Source organism: Fukomys damarensis, unplaced genomic scaffold, assembly GCF_012274545.1.
Source record: "Fukomys damarensis isolate Sample0158 unplaced genomic scaffold, DMR_v1.0_HiC HiC_scaffold_3, whole genome shotgun sequence".
NCBI classification, from domain to species: domain Eukaryota; kingdom Metazoa; phylum Chordata; class Mammalia; order Rodentia; family Bathyergidae; genus Fukomys; species Fukomys damarensis.
Genome location: NW_022900915.1, coordinates 5476023 through 5495381, shown reverse-complemented (window position 1 = coordinate 5495381; position 19359 = coordinate 5476023). Strand labels below are relative to the sequence as shown.

The 19359-nt window shown below is 37.6% G+C and overlaps 1 protein-coding gene across 1 annotated transcript in view; it reads right to left on the bottom strand.

The window, feature by feature from the left end:
* The window catches only part of Slc12a2 (solute carrier family 12 member 2), a 216102-nt gene that overhangs the window by 54422 nt on the left and 142321 nt on the right, over positions 1 to 19359 (bottom strand). The window contains exons 4-6 of the mRNA XM_010627283.2: positions 15642 to 15761; positions 14763 to 14838; positions 14388 to 14483 (exon numbers count right to left, since the gene is read on the bottom strand). Of these exons, the coding sequence (XP_010625585.2) occupies positions 14388 to 14483; positions 14763 to 14838; positions 15642 to 15761 (292 nt within the window). The remainder of the gene's footprint in view (positions 1 to 14387; positions 14484 to 14762; positions 14839 to 15641; positions 15762 to 19359) is intronic.

The window sequence follows — 19359 nt, the reverse complement described above, 5'->3', positions numbered from 1 at the left end:
TGTTCCTGATTTTAACATGAAGGTTTTCAGTTTTTGGCCATTCAATATGATGTTGGCTGATGGTTTTTCATAGATAGCCTTTATTAAATTAAGGTATAGACCATCTATTCCAATTTTTTGCAGGGTTTTTATCATGAATGGGTGTTGAATTTTATCAAATGATTTTTCTGCATCTATTGAGAGGATCATATGATTTTTGTCCTTGACTTTGCTAATACAATGTATTACATTTATTGACTTTCTTATGTTGAACCACCCTTGCATCTCTGGAATAAATCCGACTTGGTCAGGATGGATGATCTTCTTAAAAATCCTCTGTATTCTGTTTGCTAGTATCTTATTAAGGATTTTTGCATCTATATTCATGAAGGAGATTGGTCTGTAGTTCTCCTTTTTAGTTGTATCTTTCCCTGGTTTGGGAATCAAAGTGATACTTGCTTCCAGGAATGAATTTGGAAGTATTGCTTCCCTTTCAATTTCATTGAAAAGTTTGAAGAGTAATGGTAGTAGTTCTTCTTTAAATATAAGACACTACTCTTAACCTTCTTTGTCCTTTGCAATTCATTCTTCCATTTTGGGGCACAGCTAGCAGTACAGTTAGCAGGTTGGGAATTATATTTCTCCGATCTTTCTATCACAAAAACGAGAAAATTTTAAAAAAATAAAGAAAAGAACAAACAGATATGGAAGCAAAGATCTAAACTTCCACCTCAAGAGGCCAAAAAAAGTAAATAAAATCTGAAACATACATAAAAGTCACTGATACTGAAAAATTAAAAAATAATTCAGTAAGGGCAAAATTTGTTTTGAAAAAATATAAAGACCCTGGAATGGTGGTGCAGGCCTATAATCCCATGGGGAAGCTGAAGCAGGAGGATTGTCTCAAGTTTGAGGCCAGCCTAGGCTATACAGTGAGTTCAAGACCAGCCTGAAATATGTAGTAAGACTCCAAAAAAAAAGCCACAAAGAAAAAGAAAACTGATAAACAATTAACTACACTATCAAAACACAAATGAAAAATAAAGACCCTGAATTAGGAATTAAAACAGTGAATATTATTACAAATCTTATAGCCATTAAAAGATTAAGAAGTTTGGGCTGGGGATTTAGCTCAGTGGTTCCACAACCTGCCTGGCAAGCACAAGCTCCCAGACTCATTAAGAAGGTTACACTCCAAGTAATTTTCTTGCTATGCTTTAGTAACTTTGATAAAATGGACAAAATCCTTGAAAAACAAAATGTGGCAAAAGTGTGACTAGGGAAGGAAACTAGTAATGGTATAGCTATCAAAGAAATTAAATTTATAATAAGTCCACCCACACAAAACACCATAATCATAGCTAAATAGTATCTTTACAATGTAATTCCGCCACAACCAGAACAAATTCTGCAACCAGAATCCTGGAAAGAGCTCTTTATGCATCACTGTAACTACTTTTAGACCATAACTACAAACAAACAAAAAGTGGGTGTGGGGGTGCAGGCTTGGGAGGTTCAGGCAGGAGGATGCCATGAGTTCTGGGACAGCCTGGGGTACACAGTGAATTCAAGGCCACCTGAACTACATAGCAAGATTGTGTGTTGAAAAACAAAAATCAAAAGACAAAAGAAATAACATAGTATTAACATTATCATACTTTTAATTAACAATTGTTTGATGTTATCAGATATTTCGTCACTTTAAATTTACATGCCTCATACATATATAATAAATTTTGTATTGCAATACTTGTAAATGTACAGCTTGGTGAATTTTTACAATGTGAACAACTTGTGTAACTGGCATCTATAAGATGCCTGTTTTTTAGACAATCTTTAAAAACCAGGATCCAAATGTGGCTATTTACAATTACTTGATAGCCTCTTTCATTGAAGCTGGTAAACAACTTTTAAATTTATATTAAAATTAAGAATAAAAAAACCCTACAGGCACACCTGCAGTGGTGAGGAAGATCAATTTTACATTAAGAAGGAAACCTGGCCAACTCTTAGTAAGGAGATAAGAATAATCCTGACATTAATAAAAGACAAAATCTCAGAACAAAGTTTTTCAGATCAAATTTCTTATGATCTTAAGACTCAAAATTCCTTAACCGTGAAAAAGTAAAATTCAGCAAAAAGTTCACCTCTAATCAAATGGGGTTTATCCCACAAATGTTGCGGGTTTTAGATTTTTAAAAACTACCTTGTGATTACAGAATAAGGCAAGAAAAATCATGTGACTCAACGGAATAAAACAAAGCAGGACAAAATTTAAAATTCAAATATTCTTAGGAAATTAAAACAGAACCTTAAGGTTGAAACAGAAGGAGCACAAGTTCGAGCCCCGCTTGGCTTTCATGACTGTCTCAAGAATAAAAAAGGGTGCTGGGGATGTAGCTTAATGCAAAGGCCCTAATTTCAATTCTCAGTAATACAACAAGCAAAACAAATCTCTTTCTCCATCTGGGGGCAAGGTAGTGCAAGCCGATAATCCCAGCATTTGGGAGGTTCAGACAAGAGTACTGCAGTCAGCTAAACTAGTTAGAAATCATTATAAAACAGTTAGGCAAGGAAAAGTCCTCCAGGGAGTCAGTCAGGCAGTTGAGGCCTATTTACTCAGTCAAGATTCAAAGAGGACCACCTACTACATTCATGTATCTTCCCAGAGGAGAAGAGCAATGACTGATGCTCTAAATAGGCATCATCATCTTGGGTGGGGACCACAACTTCCCCAGCCCATTCCTTCCCAGACATTCTTGTTCAGTCTATGCATGCTTGCTACATGACTTACTTCCCCATTTGATCCTCATTCAATCAATTTTACCTAAGCGACTACCTATACTTGATGAAACCTTATCGATCAGTTTTGTTCCCCTTCATGATTCCCCATCAGATCAATATTACCTAAGCAACTATACTTCGACTCTTATTAGTTAACTGTAGTTCTGCCCCCCCAGTCCCCCAGCCCGTACCCATCTCATCTTGAAACTCTGCTCAATAAAACACCTCTTGAGAAGCACTTTCTGGTCCTTTTGTCTCTCTTAGAAACTCTCTCTCTCAATAAATTCTACTATTTTTTATTAACACACAAAATGTAACACTTTTTTTATTAAGTTTATCGGTATATTTTAGGTATGTAATATGATGACATTCATCATTGGGAATTTGTACCTTTCCATGATATACCTTGGTTCTTATTTTTCTTCCTATTTCACATTATCTATTATACATTGATCTTTACACTTTGTTTCTCACACCAGAGAAACTATTCAGTATTTGCACATGTGTCCTATTTATTTCACTTATGGCCTTAATGTGCACCCATTTGGCTATAAATGTCTCTAGTTTCTCATTCTTTATAGCTGAGTAGTACTCTGTTTTATTAAGAAACCACATCTTCTTTATCCAGTCTCCAGTTGACGGACACCTGGGCTGTTTCTAAGTCTTAGCTATTACAAACTGCAACTATAAATATGGGTGCTTATGTATCACTGTGGAGATTCTTTGGGGAAGATACCCAGCAGGAGAAGAGCTGGGCGTTCTAATCCTAGCTTTTTGAGGTATCTCCATAAATTCCTCCTACTCTTAACCTCCACTGTTCCTAGAATTCATTCAAATTTAGAGAAAACGAACTCAGCATTTCGGGTATCTAGCAGGTGGCAAAGTTATACTTCCCTTACACCACTTAGACATGCTATATGATATGCCCTGTATCATTTGGAGGTCTCCCACTGATATAACTGGATGGAGTAGGAGTTGCTTTTGTTTCGTATATTCAAATCCTTTGTTTCATAAATTCTAGCCTTCGTTTCATAGATTCTGCCTTTTGTTTCAAACTGTCTTAAATTTTAGGTTGTATGTTTTAATTTTTTGCAAATTGCTTGTTTCTATTTTGAGGCACTGTACTTTGTTAAAATTACATTTTATTCCCATTTATATATGCTGCATTTGGACTTTAGTTGCTGAAGTTGCATTCCTTGTTACACAACAGCGCTAAGGAAAAAGGTAGTGTTACAGCGCCACCTAGTGGACTAAATTTAGAAAATGCTGTAGAATGGGTCTTACTAAGTCTATTTTGTATTTAGGAAATATACAAGCCTATTAATAAAACACAGGACCCCATCTGCCAGTTAATAAAGGCAATAGGCTGGCAGCCATTCTTAAGACTCGAGAGACAGGTTTCACTGAGACTTTCCTGCTCAATGCCTCTCTACAAAGTAGAAAAAATGTTGAGCCTGTTCTGCCTCGGTTTCCTTTCTGGTCTGATCTCCCACTGGTGAGAAGGCAGCCTTAGCTCTCCAGATTCCCCATTCTTGCCTTTCCAGGCTGAGATTGGTAACTCGGGAGCAAGTTAGCTTCAATAACTCACTGTGAGCATAAGACCTCCTCTTTCCTGGTCTCACTTCTGATCCTTCACAAGCACAAGGTCCGAGTTCAATCCTAGGTACGGGAGGGGTGGGGGGACACGGGACTGGGAATTTAACTCAGCGGTGCCACCACCCGCCTCATTTCTCATCTTTCTCTGCCACTTAGCATTTTCCTTACAAAGACATGCAAAATTAGAAAAAGGAAAGATTCTGAACTTGCCCCAACCTTCTCTCCCCCCACCCACACACTAGGTCTGGTTTTCATCACTTCTGTGTGTAGGGGAGGAAAATACCTTTGCTAATCAGTTGTGGATTTTAAAACTTTTACTTATAAAAGACATGATATGTAATGATGTTTGGGGTGTTTAGAAGATTTAGACTTTTATTTGGACATTTTCTCTCTGCTAGTGAGTTACACACTCCCTTACACTTTTCTCCCACTCGCTGGGCATTAACTTTAGAATCCCTCCTAGTCAGACTGCCCTTCCTTCCAGGAAGACAAGCTAAAGCAACTTACGACAACTGCCTTACACAGAGGAAAACAGTAATCAGCTAGTGACTTACACTTGTGTTTTTTGTATGCTAACTAGAATACAGTGGACCTTTCAGTTACAACGAAACTGACATACGAACAAGGTGGGTTAATTAGGTTAATGGAAGATTCACCTGCCTCTTGTTATCTATAGCAAGTACCCAGGTAAACATCCAGATCTCAGCTGTACTGACTTAGTTACAACCAGCCCTCAGGGTACCAAGAGTTCTTAAATCTGGGGTCCACTGTAAAATGGGATTTTAGTCAGCCTTTCTCTTCTTTTTGTGTATATGTAAAAAATGATAGATGTAGATAGCTCATTGGTGACACTACCTGCCTTGTAAGTGCAAGGTCCTGAGTTTGAGCCCCAGTACCCAAAAACAAAAACAAACACACAAACAAAATATACATATGAGCCTTTACTCATATGTGAATTGTGGTTGTTAGGCAATGAACATAAGTTTAACCTGTGAGTTTCCAATACTTGGTGATTTTAAAATGGACCTTGAATGATACATAGCCTTGTCTTGCTAAGAAAGTTTGCATAGGTGCTTTAGGAGGCTTCATGGGTGAAATTCCTCCAGCCACTTTTTTGCTTCTAGAGGTGATTGATTCCCTTTACAGGATGGAAAATGCTGCCCTTTAATATTTTACCCTCAATCTCAAAAATAATAATTTAGAAAGCAACAGTTTAGATCTCAATTTTTTATTTTGCTAGCATTGTTTCCTTCTTTAAAACACGGATCAGTTAGTGATAAGAATCAACTGTACTGTGCTTTGGGAACACCTACAGGGGCAGGAACAGAGTTTCCTGGGAAGATAAAATCAAGCACTGTTGCTGGGCGTGGTGGTGCACACCTGTAATCCCAGCACTCAGGAGGCTGAGGCAGGAGGATCACTGTGAGTTTGAGACCAGCCTGGGCTACACATAGTGAGTTCCAGGTCAGTCTCAACTACAGAGTGAGACCCTGTCTGAGAACCCCCCCAAAAGATCAAGCACTGTAAAGGGATGGATGGTCCAGTCCAATTTTATCTTCTGTGTCTTTCTCCAGAAGGCAGCCACTTGCCCTGGAGTGGAGTCAACTTGGGGGACACAATGAGGGCACAGGAATCAAGTAGAAATTAAGGGATGCCATTCTTTCTCTTGAATTCCTTCTGGGAAGCTCAATGTTAAAGTTACATGGTCTGCCCACCCCCTAGAGCCAAAATAGAATACAGAGGGAAATACTAGTTAGGCTATTTCACCACTAGAATCACCCTGTTAAAGATGGAGAAAATGGTCAAAATTGCTTATGTTCACAATATAAGTCAGGGGAAAACTAAATACCTGGCCCTTAAGGCATTCACCACCACCGAGCCTGAGGCTACTCCTCACTCTTTAGAAACTGTGAACAAGGTCTCCAGGACAACTTTAATCAGTCTTGACCACTGAGTCTGAAAAATTCCTTACTTGCCCTTCCTGTGTTAAGGGTGGGGCTTCTAGGCCAGCCATAATATCCATCCTTAGCTAATTTGTTCAGGCCCCTCAAGGATATCCCTTACAGGAAGCAAATGGCAAATATGGGACTATTTGAGTTTATGATGTTCTTTCCTCTCAATCAGCTAAAGATAAACATCACCTTAATTTTAGAAAATCAGAAGTCAGTCAAGACAGCCAGGGGGAACAGCCAGTTTCTACAGGAGACCAAGCAGTCCCCATGCAAAACCCTCACTGTCCTGCCAACTAGATGGGAAATTAGAACAGAAGACAGGTATGTATTCCCCAAAGTCACAGTCTTGCAATATACAGACGGTATACTCTTACGTGCCCCCTGAGAAGAGCTCTCTAGCTCTCTCTCTCTGTAGATGTGCTGACCTTTCTAGCAGACAGGGGTATAAGGTTTTCACATCTAAGGAAGAACTTGGTGACCTCGAGGTAAAATATTTGGGCCTTATCATGTCTAAGGGAACCTGAAAACTGGGGAAAGAATTAAATCAGTTCTTTCACTCCCATAGCCCAAGACCCTAAAACAGCTAATCATATTCCTAAGGAATTACAGGCTTTTGTTGCCTTTGGATAGCAGGATATAGTGAATTGCATGACCCCTTTATCTTTGACCTGGGAACCTGATTAACACTTTCATTTTCTCTCTTCCTCTTTCAAGAGGCTAAAAGTCAGGCCATTCAGGTTCTTTGATTACTGGTTTAATTTTCTACTTGGCAGTGTGCAGTTAAGAGTTAAACATAGTTCTTGTCTCTGGAGACATGTTTTGCTAAAGATTATAGAGATTCACTGTGGAAAAAAAGCTCTTAAATTGTCTTTCTGCACTTGAGATGGTTAGGATTTCTATCCCTTCTCCACTGCCTTGCCCCTGAGAAATAATGCAGTATACAATAGTATTTGGTCCAAGGCAATTTTCTCCTCTGTGGTTGCTGGGATTTCAGGACCAACTTTCAAGAATGGTTGAATTTCTCCTCCCTGGGAACCTTCCAGAATGAAGCTGACCTTCACTTATCTCTGGGCCATATTTAAAACTGGCCTAGATTTAATTCTAAAATTCTCAAAGAATAAATATAAAGTTTTTGTTCAAGTTAACTTAACTTTCAGTCCTTAGGAAGAACTACAGATTAATTTCTCTTACTTCCCTCTCTTCATGAATGATGCTGAATGCTTTTTACAATGAACAGACTGATTTTTAGAACAGATTAAGTTCCTTGATAGAACAAAACATTCCTAACGAACTTTATGAGTTTTAACAACAGAATTAAACAAAAATAGGTGTTAAAGAATAGGCACAGCTCTGGGCCCTCAAGGACGGCTTCTCATAATTTCTTTTCAGAACATATTGCCAGGCTAGCCACTATTATCAGAGATATGCTAAATGAGGCTCTAAACAGAAAGCCATATAGCTAAATGTGGCCCAAGTGTTACAGACAAATGGGAAAGTCTATCATAGTTGACATCAACAAGACAGACTAGAACTGACAGGCCTTCTTCCCCTACTGGTTTTTAAGGTGCAGGGGATCGAACTCAGAATCATGTGCTGGCAAGACTCAGTGCTACTGAGCTAATAAATCCCCTAAGCTAAATCCCTGGCTCTCCCCACTGTTTAAAGTACATATTCAGGTCCAAAGGGTGCCATCTAAATGTAGAACTGCACCCAACCCTAGAAATAGTTAAAACTACCTTCTGCCTGTTTACAGGAAATAATTACAGGTGCCTATCAGTTTTGGCCATCAACTATGACTATCCAACAGCTATCTCTATCAAAACAAACAGAAGCCTACAGAGTTAGATATTTCAGTCAGATAAACCATCAGTTTATGGCCTATCTTAAAAACTGTCTTTAAAAAACAAACAACTTTCTTTGTGGGCTAGGGATCTTAGCTCAGTGGAGATGTGCCTCTCTTGCAAACAAAAGGCCCTGAGTTTGATCCTTGTACTGGGAAAAAACCTAAAAAACAAAAACTGTCTTTGCTTTCGTAAGTGCAAAAGATTTTTATTCCTTCTGATTCTTATGATAACAGATCGCTAGTTGACCCATAAAAAAGTTCTGACTAGTCTTATAATTACAAACTAAGAAACTACAAAAGGGTTATTATAATTCAACTTGGTCAAATACATCTAAATGCACTCTTAGTGTTTGTCCATCTGTTCAATCTGACTTATAGTTGTTTTCATTGAGCTCAACAATTTTATTTTTTTGACTTTTTGGATTTTAAAAATATTTGCCTATAACTTGCATTGGCTTATAGATAAATGTCATTAAAGACATACTTAGGTTGCCAGCTGATCAAACTGTCAAGAATGGTTTTACAAATATAATGGGTAGTTTATCTGTATACTGTAACTCGAAAATCTTTCATTGGTTAAACAAAACGTGTTAATTGCTTTGAACTGGTCCTCAAAGGTCATCTAAAAATTTAAAACAACTAAATGGGGACCATTAGGCTTAGGAAAACTGCTAGACAGGACTCCCCTTGGTGAATAAAGGAGCAGCTGCCTGGGACTATTTCTCCAGCCTTTGTTCACAAAGGGACACCTATAATTTCTATAGCTTTATAAACATTGTTAAACATATTATTGTGATATGTCAACATTGGTCATTGTCAAAAGGCTAAGTTTTCTGTGGGAAAACAATAAGGTTTTATTAAAAGATGCTTTTGGTATAAAACTAAATTAAGGGACAAAGGGTTTCATGTAACTGATACTTACTATTGCTACTTTCACGGTGTACTAAATGTGTTCATGCCTTCTGGGTGTACAAGTCTTCTAAGATATAAACCAGGACTGTTTATGGTGATAAACTTTTTATAGATTCAGATAATTGCCTTTCTCTTGTGCTTCAGCTGTGTGTGTGATAAGAGGTACATATCAAACCAGCATGAGATCACCAGTTAAATCGTTTTTTTATACGATGTATGTGTTATTTGTGTCACCACACTTAAAGAGATGCTCAGGCACTAAACAGTCCAAACGATGTCACACACTAAAAATTAAAGGCTAAACATTATAAACTTCTAAGGTCCATTTACAGGCCAGTACCTTCTTAGATGGATCCTATTAAAGAACAATTAACAATTTAGGTGAGAGTTTTTTGTGTTATGTCTCATGATCAGATGGAAATTTTTGACTGAAAGGCTATTCTATACTAAGACATTTAAGTGTGTTACAAAGATAATGTCATCATGATTGTCATAAATACTATGTGTTGGTCTTGATCTCACTTTCTCTGTAAAACTGTAACTGTTGTCTGTTAATATTCTGCAAGATTTCAACTACTAGAACAACTATGTTTGATAAAAACATGGTGTAGTCTGCTAACTATACTTTATATTTCAAAGTGCTTGATATCCAGGTAAAATTGTAATAGCTAAGCTCACTGATCTCACTGCAACACTAGTCTCTGATCATCTCTTTTGGGTGTTCAATAACTAAAGTTTGGAGACCAGAACTAGAAAGACAATTGGGCTAAGAGGACGGACAATATTTTGGCACTGGTCCTCCAAGGTCAATGAGAACCCAGGACATGATGAGGGAACTCACAGGATCCTACAACTTTGGTGAGCCACCCTACCTCTGAAATAAGCAAGACAGCTGGACCCTGAAGGACAAAAATCAGGTGTGCTGAAGGAGGGTCACCAAGAGGGAAAGTCTCCCACACCTTCAAAGAAAGCATGATCAAGCAAATGCCAGGTGTGGCTGGCACATGCCTGTAATCCCAGCACTCAGGAGGGATCACACTCATTGAGGCAGGATCCCAGTGAGTTCGAGGCCAGCCTTGACTATATAGTGAGGTCAAGAATAGCCTGAACTGCAAAGCAAGATCCTGTCTCAAAAACAAAAACAAGGTCAAGCAAGGCCATGACGAATGACACTGACTGAGGAACTGAGACACTCTATGCATGGTTCTAAAGTAATGCCTGAGAAGACTTAACTTGATAAATAGCAACAAGTTAATTTTGACTGATACAGGTCTCACTTTAACTTGGTCTTAAACACCCAGTACAAAAGTATAGCTAAAGACACCAAGTAAAGACCATAATACTAAAGCTAGATTAAAAAAAAAAAAGGCTCCAGTTGCTGACCCTTTCTAGCGGTTTCCAGCTACACTGGTAGCTGACCACTGGGGTACTATGGTAGAATCTGTAAGAGCTCAATAGTTTTTAAATTTCTTGGTTACAATTTGTCCTTCAAAACCACCAAACTATTCTTATAGCTAAAACTAGAGAGACTTATAACAAAACATCAGACTTACAGAAACTCCATCAATAAAGGGGTCTAAGAGCCAGCAGGTTACAATATTCCAATCCTGTACAGTTTCTAAATGTGGCTCTTTCTCCAACCTGCCTTTCCATTCTAGTGCTCATACTTTGATTATGAATGTTACTATCTTAAAATTTTATTTTTGCCTAAAGGCTGCCAAACTCCAAGTAGTCACACAGACGGAACCTTAGAGGAGGGGAGACAGGACAGCAGGGCTGGTGTCACAGATGTCATCACTAACAGCTGATGATCGTCATGCTCATGTAAGAGAACCTCCATAAATAGCCTAAGCAATGAGTTAAGAGGGCTTCCATACTGGTGAACACAAAGTTAGCAGAGGATAGCATGTGAAGGAGGCATGAAAGTCTTCAGGGGCCAGGCTGTTGGAGATCAATTCCAGGGATTCTCGACACCACAATAAAGCACTGTTTATGGTTAATAATGACACATGAAGCTGGATGTGGTGGCACACGCCTGTAATTCCAGCACTCAGGAGAGGTTGAGGCAGGACTGCTGTGAGTTCAAGGCCGGCCCTGGCTACATAGTGAGTTTGAGGACAGCCTGAACTACATAGTAAGATTCTGTCCATCCCCCCCTTACCACCATAAAAGGCAAATGAAATTCACACTTAATATATTGAGTCATTTCACTTTGTTTTAGACCTAATTCCCTCTCCCATCTGTTCTGCTCTTTCAAATTTTATTGAACAAGGATTTCTTGTACCATAGACTCCCAGTCAGGAACTTGCTGTAGTGATATTTAACTCCTCCTTACACATTCTAAAAAACGCTCCCTGGAGCCACAAACATGTGACTCAGATTCAATTTGTGGAGAAACAGTATCTCAAAGATACTTTTATCATGTTAAGAGTTTACAAAGCTAGCATATTCTCTTTCTTCCTTCACTTATTGTTGTAGAACAATTATTTAAAAAAAAAAAAAGAAACCTCTCATGATTTCTTGGTTATCTTCAGTTCAAGAAAACTTTTCATTAAGGTAAGTTTAACCCAACACTAGATTCTTCTATCAACTTTCATAATAAAACGGTTCTCTAACATTGTTCAAAGGTAAGAAATGAGATTTTTTTTTGAGATGTTTCATTATGAATTTTATCCAAATCAGTTATTACCATTACTATTACCACTGCTGAAATTACACAAACTTCTGCTGGTTTCTCTAAGTGGGCTCCTTAAGTCGCCTCCTTGGGATTTTTTTTTTTTTTTTTTACATACCTGGAAGCCCTCGTTATCTTTCTTACTTTAGGAGATAGACTGATGACTGTGCACATTTCCTGCTTAGATCTGGAATTCCCAAGGTTTCCAGGTTCTTTTGAATGGAAAAAACACAAAGTGGGCACAAGGGGCGCCTACTGCTACTGGCTGGGTCATTATCACAGGTCATTTTAATTGAGCTAAGAAAAATGTACTTTCAGGGTAAAATGCATGAGGTTACATACTTGCTATTTTCAATCATGAATTCAGGGTAAAATGAGTTTTACTTTTATATCTATTTCTGTTTTCTCCCACGTAGAAAATACTGCTTTCCCTAACACCAAAATAAATCTTGTTAGAAGCCCACAAGTCCATGAGTCAGACAGAGAGGATTCAGAAGGGGCTTACAGTCACCCCAAGAATCCCCAGAAAATATTCAGTGCAGAAGATATAGTTCATTTCTGTTTTGGAAAGATAAGTAAGGTGTCCAAAGTCACCGACTAACAAGTGAACAAAGTGCCTTCTAGCAAAGTTTTATAATATTTGCCCTTTCTTTAATGAATTCCAGTGGAACGTGTGGCACACACCTGTAATCCTCGCACTTAGGCAGCTCAGACGGGAGGATCACTGGGAGTTCAAGGCCAACCTGGGCTCCACAGTGAGACCCTGTCTGTCTGTGTCTGTCTCTGTCTCTCACACACACCTTTCTCTTTCATCTTCTGTAGATCCCATTTCAATATATGTATTTATTTTCTTATTCATAGAATTCTTGATACTAGAAGAATTCCAAATTTTATAATCTGATGGTCTTTTTTCTTATAGATTTTGTGAAGTATCATTTTGCACAAACTCAAGCAAAACTGATATACAGTACAGGCAAATTTCTTGGGACAGATCTTCATGAGGTCCACATTCGCATATTCTCTCTGATATCCAAGGCAGAGAAGGCTAGACACAATTTCTAAAGTGGACACACCCCTCCCATATATATATATATGTATATGTGTATATATGTGTGTATGTATGTGTGTGTGTGTATGTGTATGTGTATATATATATATATATATATATTCACCAGTATTAAAAAACGCAGTTTTTTGGGGTGTGAGAGACCACAATCAGGAAAATCTATACGGCACCTCCTGACATTTAGATTAGAATGGAAAACAGTCCAAGTCCATGCTGCTCATAGCTTCATGCCCCGTTCCCACAGAGGCTCACAGCCTAGATTCTAAGGTCTGAGGATACAGAAATTTCCTGATGAGCTGGTGAATTCCTGCAAGCACCTGCTACTGTACCCATGTCTCTGCACCCATTGTTTTTGGGGTTTTTTTTGGGGGGGGTACTGGGGATTGAACTGGGGACCTTGCACTTGCAAGGCAGGCAGAGGAACCACTGAGCTAAATCCCTAGCCTCCTCCATCCACTTTTATTTCCCAAGTGTCAGACAGAAATGAAACGCTAGGCACCCAGTACTCAAGAAGACAAAACGAATCACCTCAGTGTTGTCTGATTGTGTTGGACATATTGGCATTTCACAGTCCAAAAGAGCTCAATTCAGAGTACTTAAGTAGATAGTGTGTGCTTAGCATAGTTAGAATCGTACTGATATAATCTACAGCTTTCCAGAGTCACAGTTATCTGGATTCCATCGTGCCTAGGAAAGATGAAGACCATGGTAAAAAATTAAAAGCCAATTTGGTTCTCTGACTCCCCCTTCAAATACCTGATGCAGATAAAGCAGAAATTTTGTTCACAGGACCAGGATTTAGCTCAGCGGTTCAGTGGCCTGCCTTGCAAGTGCAAAGACCCAAGTTCAATCCCCGGTACCAAAAAAAAAAAAAAAAAAAATTTGTTCACATAATGTCAATTAAACATATTCAAAAAACTAGCAGAGGGAACAAGTGGATTATTTTCTCAGTTGATCTGCTGTGGTGTCCTTTCTGCAGGGATCTTCTTATCACTCCAAATGAATGATGAGTCTTGGTTTGAAAAATACAATTCTTTTCTTCTTGTTTCTGGGGTCCCAAGGCAATTCACCTATTCTCTTGGATGCTCTCTTTGGGGAGAGTAAAATCTCACAAGGCAGATCTTGTAAATTTCAATGAAAGACGCCTGCTCACAGGTGACGCCTGACTTGGAGGCGTGGATTCACAGTGCAAGGCTTAACTCACATAAGCTGTTTGATTGTGAGAAAGGTTTTATCTTAGTTCCCTTCAAAGGGGGAATGGAGGATAGGGGTGGTAGAGGGAAATAAGGTTATACCTATACAATGTGGACCAAACACTGGGATGTATGTCAATGATCCAAGTACTGAAGGAGGATACAACAAAGTACAGAGCAGTGGAGATTAGGAAGAACTCTATTTTAACTACTAGACACACTAAACATTTTAAGTATTTTAAACCTTAAAATATAGTAGTTTGGAAGTGGTTAGTAGAAACTCTCCTGTCTGCACAGACTTTGTGTTTCTTCTATTAAAGCAAAAAATTACAAATAAGATTGAAGTCTCAATATATTTAATAATATAAAGGGAAAAGAATGACTTTACCTCCTCTTACAAATCCATTAGTAGCTATTGCTGATGTAGATAATCCTGTGATTGTTGTCACAACAGTGGCCATTGCTATAACAACAACTGACAGACCTTAAAGAAGAAAAGAAATTGAGAATTTTCATACTCCTGTTTAAACCTGGCATTATAGAGAACAGGTTGGTCTAAGTATATTGAAGGTAAACTGTAAGTTACCAAATCTTGATACCACTTTTGAAAAATCAAGTCGGAATTATGAAAATAGTAGCATTAGATAATCCAGATAAAACACTGCTCAGAATGACTGTTTGTTTTATGAGGACGAGACCTCAGAAAGGCAGTTACTGTATTTATTTACTATTTTCAAATCAAGCGCTATGTAACTTCACTTACCAATTCCAGCTTGACCCACAATCCATGACAATCGAATAAAGAGCATCACACCCCAGATATTTAACATACAACGTACCTAAGAAGGAAAAAGGCCAAGACATAGATGAAGGAATCAAACAACACAATAATAAACATTAAACTAGCCAAAAATATGTATGTGAGTCTACAGAAGATAATACTTTTAACATGTTCATGATGGGGCTGTAATTCGTATGTCTTGCTGCCAGTTGGCTTTAACCACTGGTAGTACATGCATGATTGTCCCATTGGTTGGCTTTTTATTCATTTGAATTAGTAAAAAGACTGATAAAAGTGATTAGATCTGTTTATACCACCAGTGGTACAAGCTGACCAATGAGATAACCATCTGTGGTTCAATTTGGTGGGCACATGTTAAAATCTAATTCTTTTGGTGAACTATCTGTAAAAAGAGCTTAGGTAGACTTTAAGTATAATGTAGCATATAAGTGTACATGTGTAAATAATGGTCATTCTAACAGAAGTAGCAGAAGCAACACAATAAGTATAAGAAATATTTTAAGACTTAAGCTCTTTTAAATTATATCTAATACTCTCAGGCCTTGTAATACATGTTCTGTATTCTTTTTCCTTTTAAAATATAATTTTAAATTATTTGTGAAAATTTCCCTAGCTTATCAAGGATAATTTGGTTCAATTAATAAACATATCTCCTCTATTGAATTTAGTATCAAAAGCCAAAAGAAGTACAAGCTAATAATTGGATCTTCCCTAGAACTCAGGCAATACAACTAAAACAAAAGAGGGGTGGGATTCTCTTGAAAATTAATGAGTACGTTAGGTAGGTTTTATAATGCATAAAAATGCTGTAACTCTCAAAGGAAGTCTCTGTATACATACTAGCACACCCTTGATCCAGCCAAACTTCACAACTCCTTTGCTTTCTGCAGTGTATGTGACCACAGCATCTCTGGTTGGAGTACTTTCTTCCCCATTTGCAAAGCCATCCTCAAAAGGTTCCTGGTTAGAAAAGATATGAGGATTATGTTCAATAATTACTTGAAATTCCTTAATAAAACAAACATAACTGAATATACTTAACCATATTCAGGAGGACATACTCCAGATTTCCAAGAATCAATTGGTATGGTTTGAATATAGTCTGTCCCCCACCAAAGTTCATGTGTTGAAAGTCTGGTCCTCAGGTTGCCGTATTGAGAGGCATTGAATCTTTAAAAGGTGAAGTTAAGAAAGTGGTCTGCTAGGTCACTGGAAGAGCTATGGTAGAAAGAGAATACTGGTCTACTGGGGCAACTTCTCCAGAGCCTTGTGGGCTCCCGCTGGTGATGTGGTGCTAGCTCCCTTACATGCTCCCATCATGAAAATCTTGCCATGGGTGACACAGTCAAGGAGAAGCCCTTCCTAGAGCCTACACTATTGTTTGCATTTTCAGCACCCAAAATTATGAGCCAGCTAAACATGGGCACATTTTAGTAATAAAAAACTGTGTGTGTGTGTGTGTGTGTGTGTGTGTGTGTGTGTGTGACTATTTTAGTTGAGGAAAATATAAAGGAATAAAGTAGAAAGAAACCTTAATTACTGAGATTTCTTTACATTTAAATCTCATAAAGACAGTAAACAAATCTTAATAAATTCACATTTCAGTGTTGTCTGGAGTGAGCAGTGAATATTATCTTGCCAAGTCTAGATAAGCTAAGTCCGTCAATCTGCCTCTAGTCACAAATTTCTATCACCTACTCGCCACCCTTCCCACACCTCACATTTCAACATTAAAAATGTAAAACTCTTTCTCACCAGTCAATGCCGCTTTCTCCTTGGAGTCCGCAGGGCAGGATCCCCACGGACCCTAGCACTCGTTCACACACCCTTCCTCTGCTCGCTCTTTACTTGCATTCAGCTGTTCAGTGCTCTGGGCATTTTCCTTTGTAATTTTTCCTCAGATTCGAACTTGAGCTGATTGACACAATGCATTTGCACAACTACTGTTTCCTTCCTAGGCAAAGCTACATGACTAATTCTGCAATTTTTAGCTTTTTGTTCGCTACCTTCCCTTTGTTGGTTATTCTCAATTTTTGTTCTGTCCCAGGGCATATGATTCACTTTCAAACCAGTAACACAGCCTTAAGCAGAAGAACAAGGGGTAGGGAGACGACTGGGGAAGTAAAAGATGTTCCGGATCTATAATAATGTCCCTAGTACTCATGGTATAGCTATAGTTGGAGCATTCATTCTTCAATTTATCTTTCAAAGCAATTTCAATGCTTTATCCTGGTTAAGTGAATTCTGATCATCAATGAACTGTAAAAAGTTCTGTATTACGACAAAGCAAAATACATGTTACAATCCAAACTTCTCTTTGCATTTAGGCTCCATTGTTATTTCTCTCTTTGCTTAGAATCTAGCATGAATATGGTACTGAAGAACCATTAAACTTACCGTAAGTATGTAAAATAGTGTATTTATTTATTGGTGTTTTAAGACAGGGTCTCACTATGTAGTTGAGACTGACCTGGAACTAGCTATGTAGCCCAGGCTGGTTTTGTACTCAGCAATCCTCCTGCCTCAGCCTCCCGAGTGCTGGGATTACCATGCCCAGCTTAAAATAGTTTTTTAAAAAAGTGACCAAAAGTGTGTGTAGCTCAATCACAAGAACAATCCACTTTGGCTTTACTTCTACAGTTAAGAGTCAATGATGATCACAAATAATATATTAAAATGACTCCTTATAGGGATGGATGCCTTAATTCAAATTAGTCACTTTAATGATTCGGTTCCATTATTCAAACAAAGAGTTTGCCTATTAATTCAGTTAACTTTACAACTTTGTTTTCGCTGTAGTTTCTCTTCAGATATTCTATGAAAGATTTAAAAATATTACATAACTCCCAAGTATGATGAGAAAACAGAACCACAGACACAGCAGGACAGACCGGTCCGTCACCCTGGACTCGTCTGCATTCTCACGCTTCATTTTCTCTCTACGGTTATCTCATCAGACCCCTACTGTTAAACGACACCTACAGGTAAAGTCAAGTTATGGCTTAGGTTCATTTCCAGATTGGACCACCCCTTTTACGTTTCTGCCCTATGCGTAAATGTTAATGTGAATATTTCAGTATGTTTATCATTCTAATCCTTACCAAAAGAAAAAAAAATCAGTGTACTAAAAACAGTGACCTTTTTTCTAAGTGAAAAGAAAAAAATTGTTTTTATTTTTTGCATATAATTTTTTTAATTCCTGAAGATTTCAGCAAATATTTAATTGTCAAAATGTGTATTTGGCCAGAAAGATAGCAAGATTTAAATCCTTTATAATGCTTTACAATGTAAATATAGTTTAGATTACTAGATGCATATGTCTTAGAAATTCACTATCTTTTTCAGTTTCTAATCTCTAAAATTTAACTTGCCTTTTGATTTACAAATTTATCTTTTAAATACTAAAGATCATATTTCAATTCTGGTACTGAAGAAAAAGAACTCTTCAATACACTGACTTGGTGTAAAGCTTTGCGGTGGAAAAAATTATCACAGTATCAATCTACCAATTGTTCCGAATACTTAGTATTTATTTAGTAAAAAGGGGGCAAACAATAATGAAACCGGATTTTTAAAAACAAAAAGATGGACACAAAAGAAGCTTTAGGAAAAAACATTATCGAGTTTTTAAAAAATAACAATGAAAAACCTTAATCTGGTTAACTAGTTCTGTAACATGGAGTGTAGAATTGTCTAAACCGCAGACCTTTAACAGTGCACACATGTGCACACGAACATGTGTACCTCTGATTTATACATTAAAATGGTAAAGTTCCTTTTTCTTTGGACGCACCAGTTCATAAGTACACTATTTTCACTCAAAAAAATGCTCTTTATGTTGTCATGGACATGGATGGTAACATCCAGTAAAGATGATTTATGTAGCCATCAAAATCACTTCTGATCGTACATTTCTTTTCTGGTATCGACTGACATAAGGCTTTTCAGTGTGTGAAGTTTTCTTACTGAGACTGTTTAAACAGTCTTTTTATTATACTAAGACGTTCACTAATAAAATATTTCTGGCAATGTTTATTACTAATCTGTTCAACCTTAGTACAATTTTGTTCTTAAACTTCTAAAGGCTTGTTAAAAGTATCTTTGTACAGTGATTATATGCATAACATACAAAAACAATATCCTCCATATTCTGTGGTATTTTTTTGTTGCCATTGCTGTTGTTTTTGAATTTGGGAGGGGCTATCTGAATTTTCATTAGTATTTTAAAGAAAAACTGAGCAAAGCTGTACCAAAATGTCTCTTTAGGTCTCTCCAGGCTGCCACAATACTATCTCCAGGGAAACTTAAATATGCCCAAATGTCAATACTCTTTAACAGGGAGATATGCCAACCCCTTAACTACATTTAATACGGAAAAAAAGATCAAAATTACTTTTGGTGCTTGTCTATTATTTGAAGCTTCTGCATTTCTAAAAGCAGTTTCCGGACATAAATTTTTCACTCAATTCATTAAACAAATACTGATTAACTCATTTTATCAAGAACCATGCTAGGCACCTATTATTAGAGTGGCTATTTTCTTGGTATAGTCTAGAGA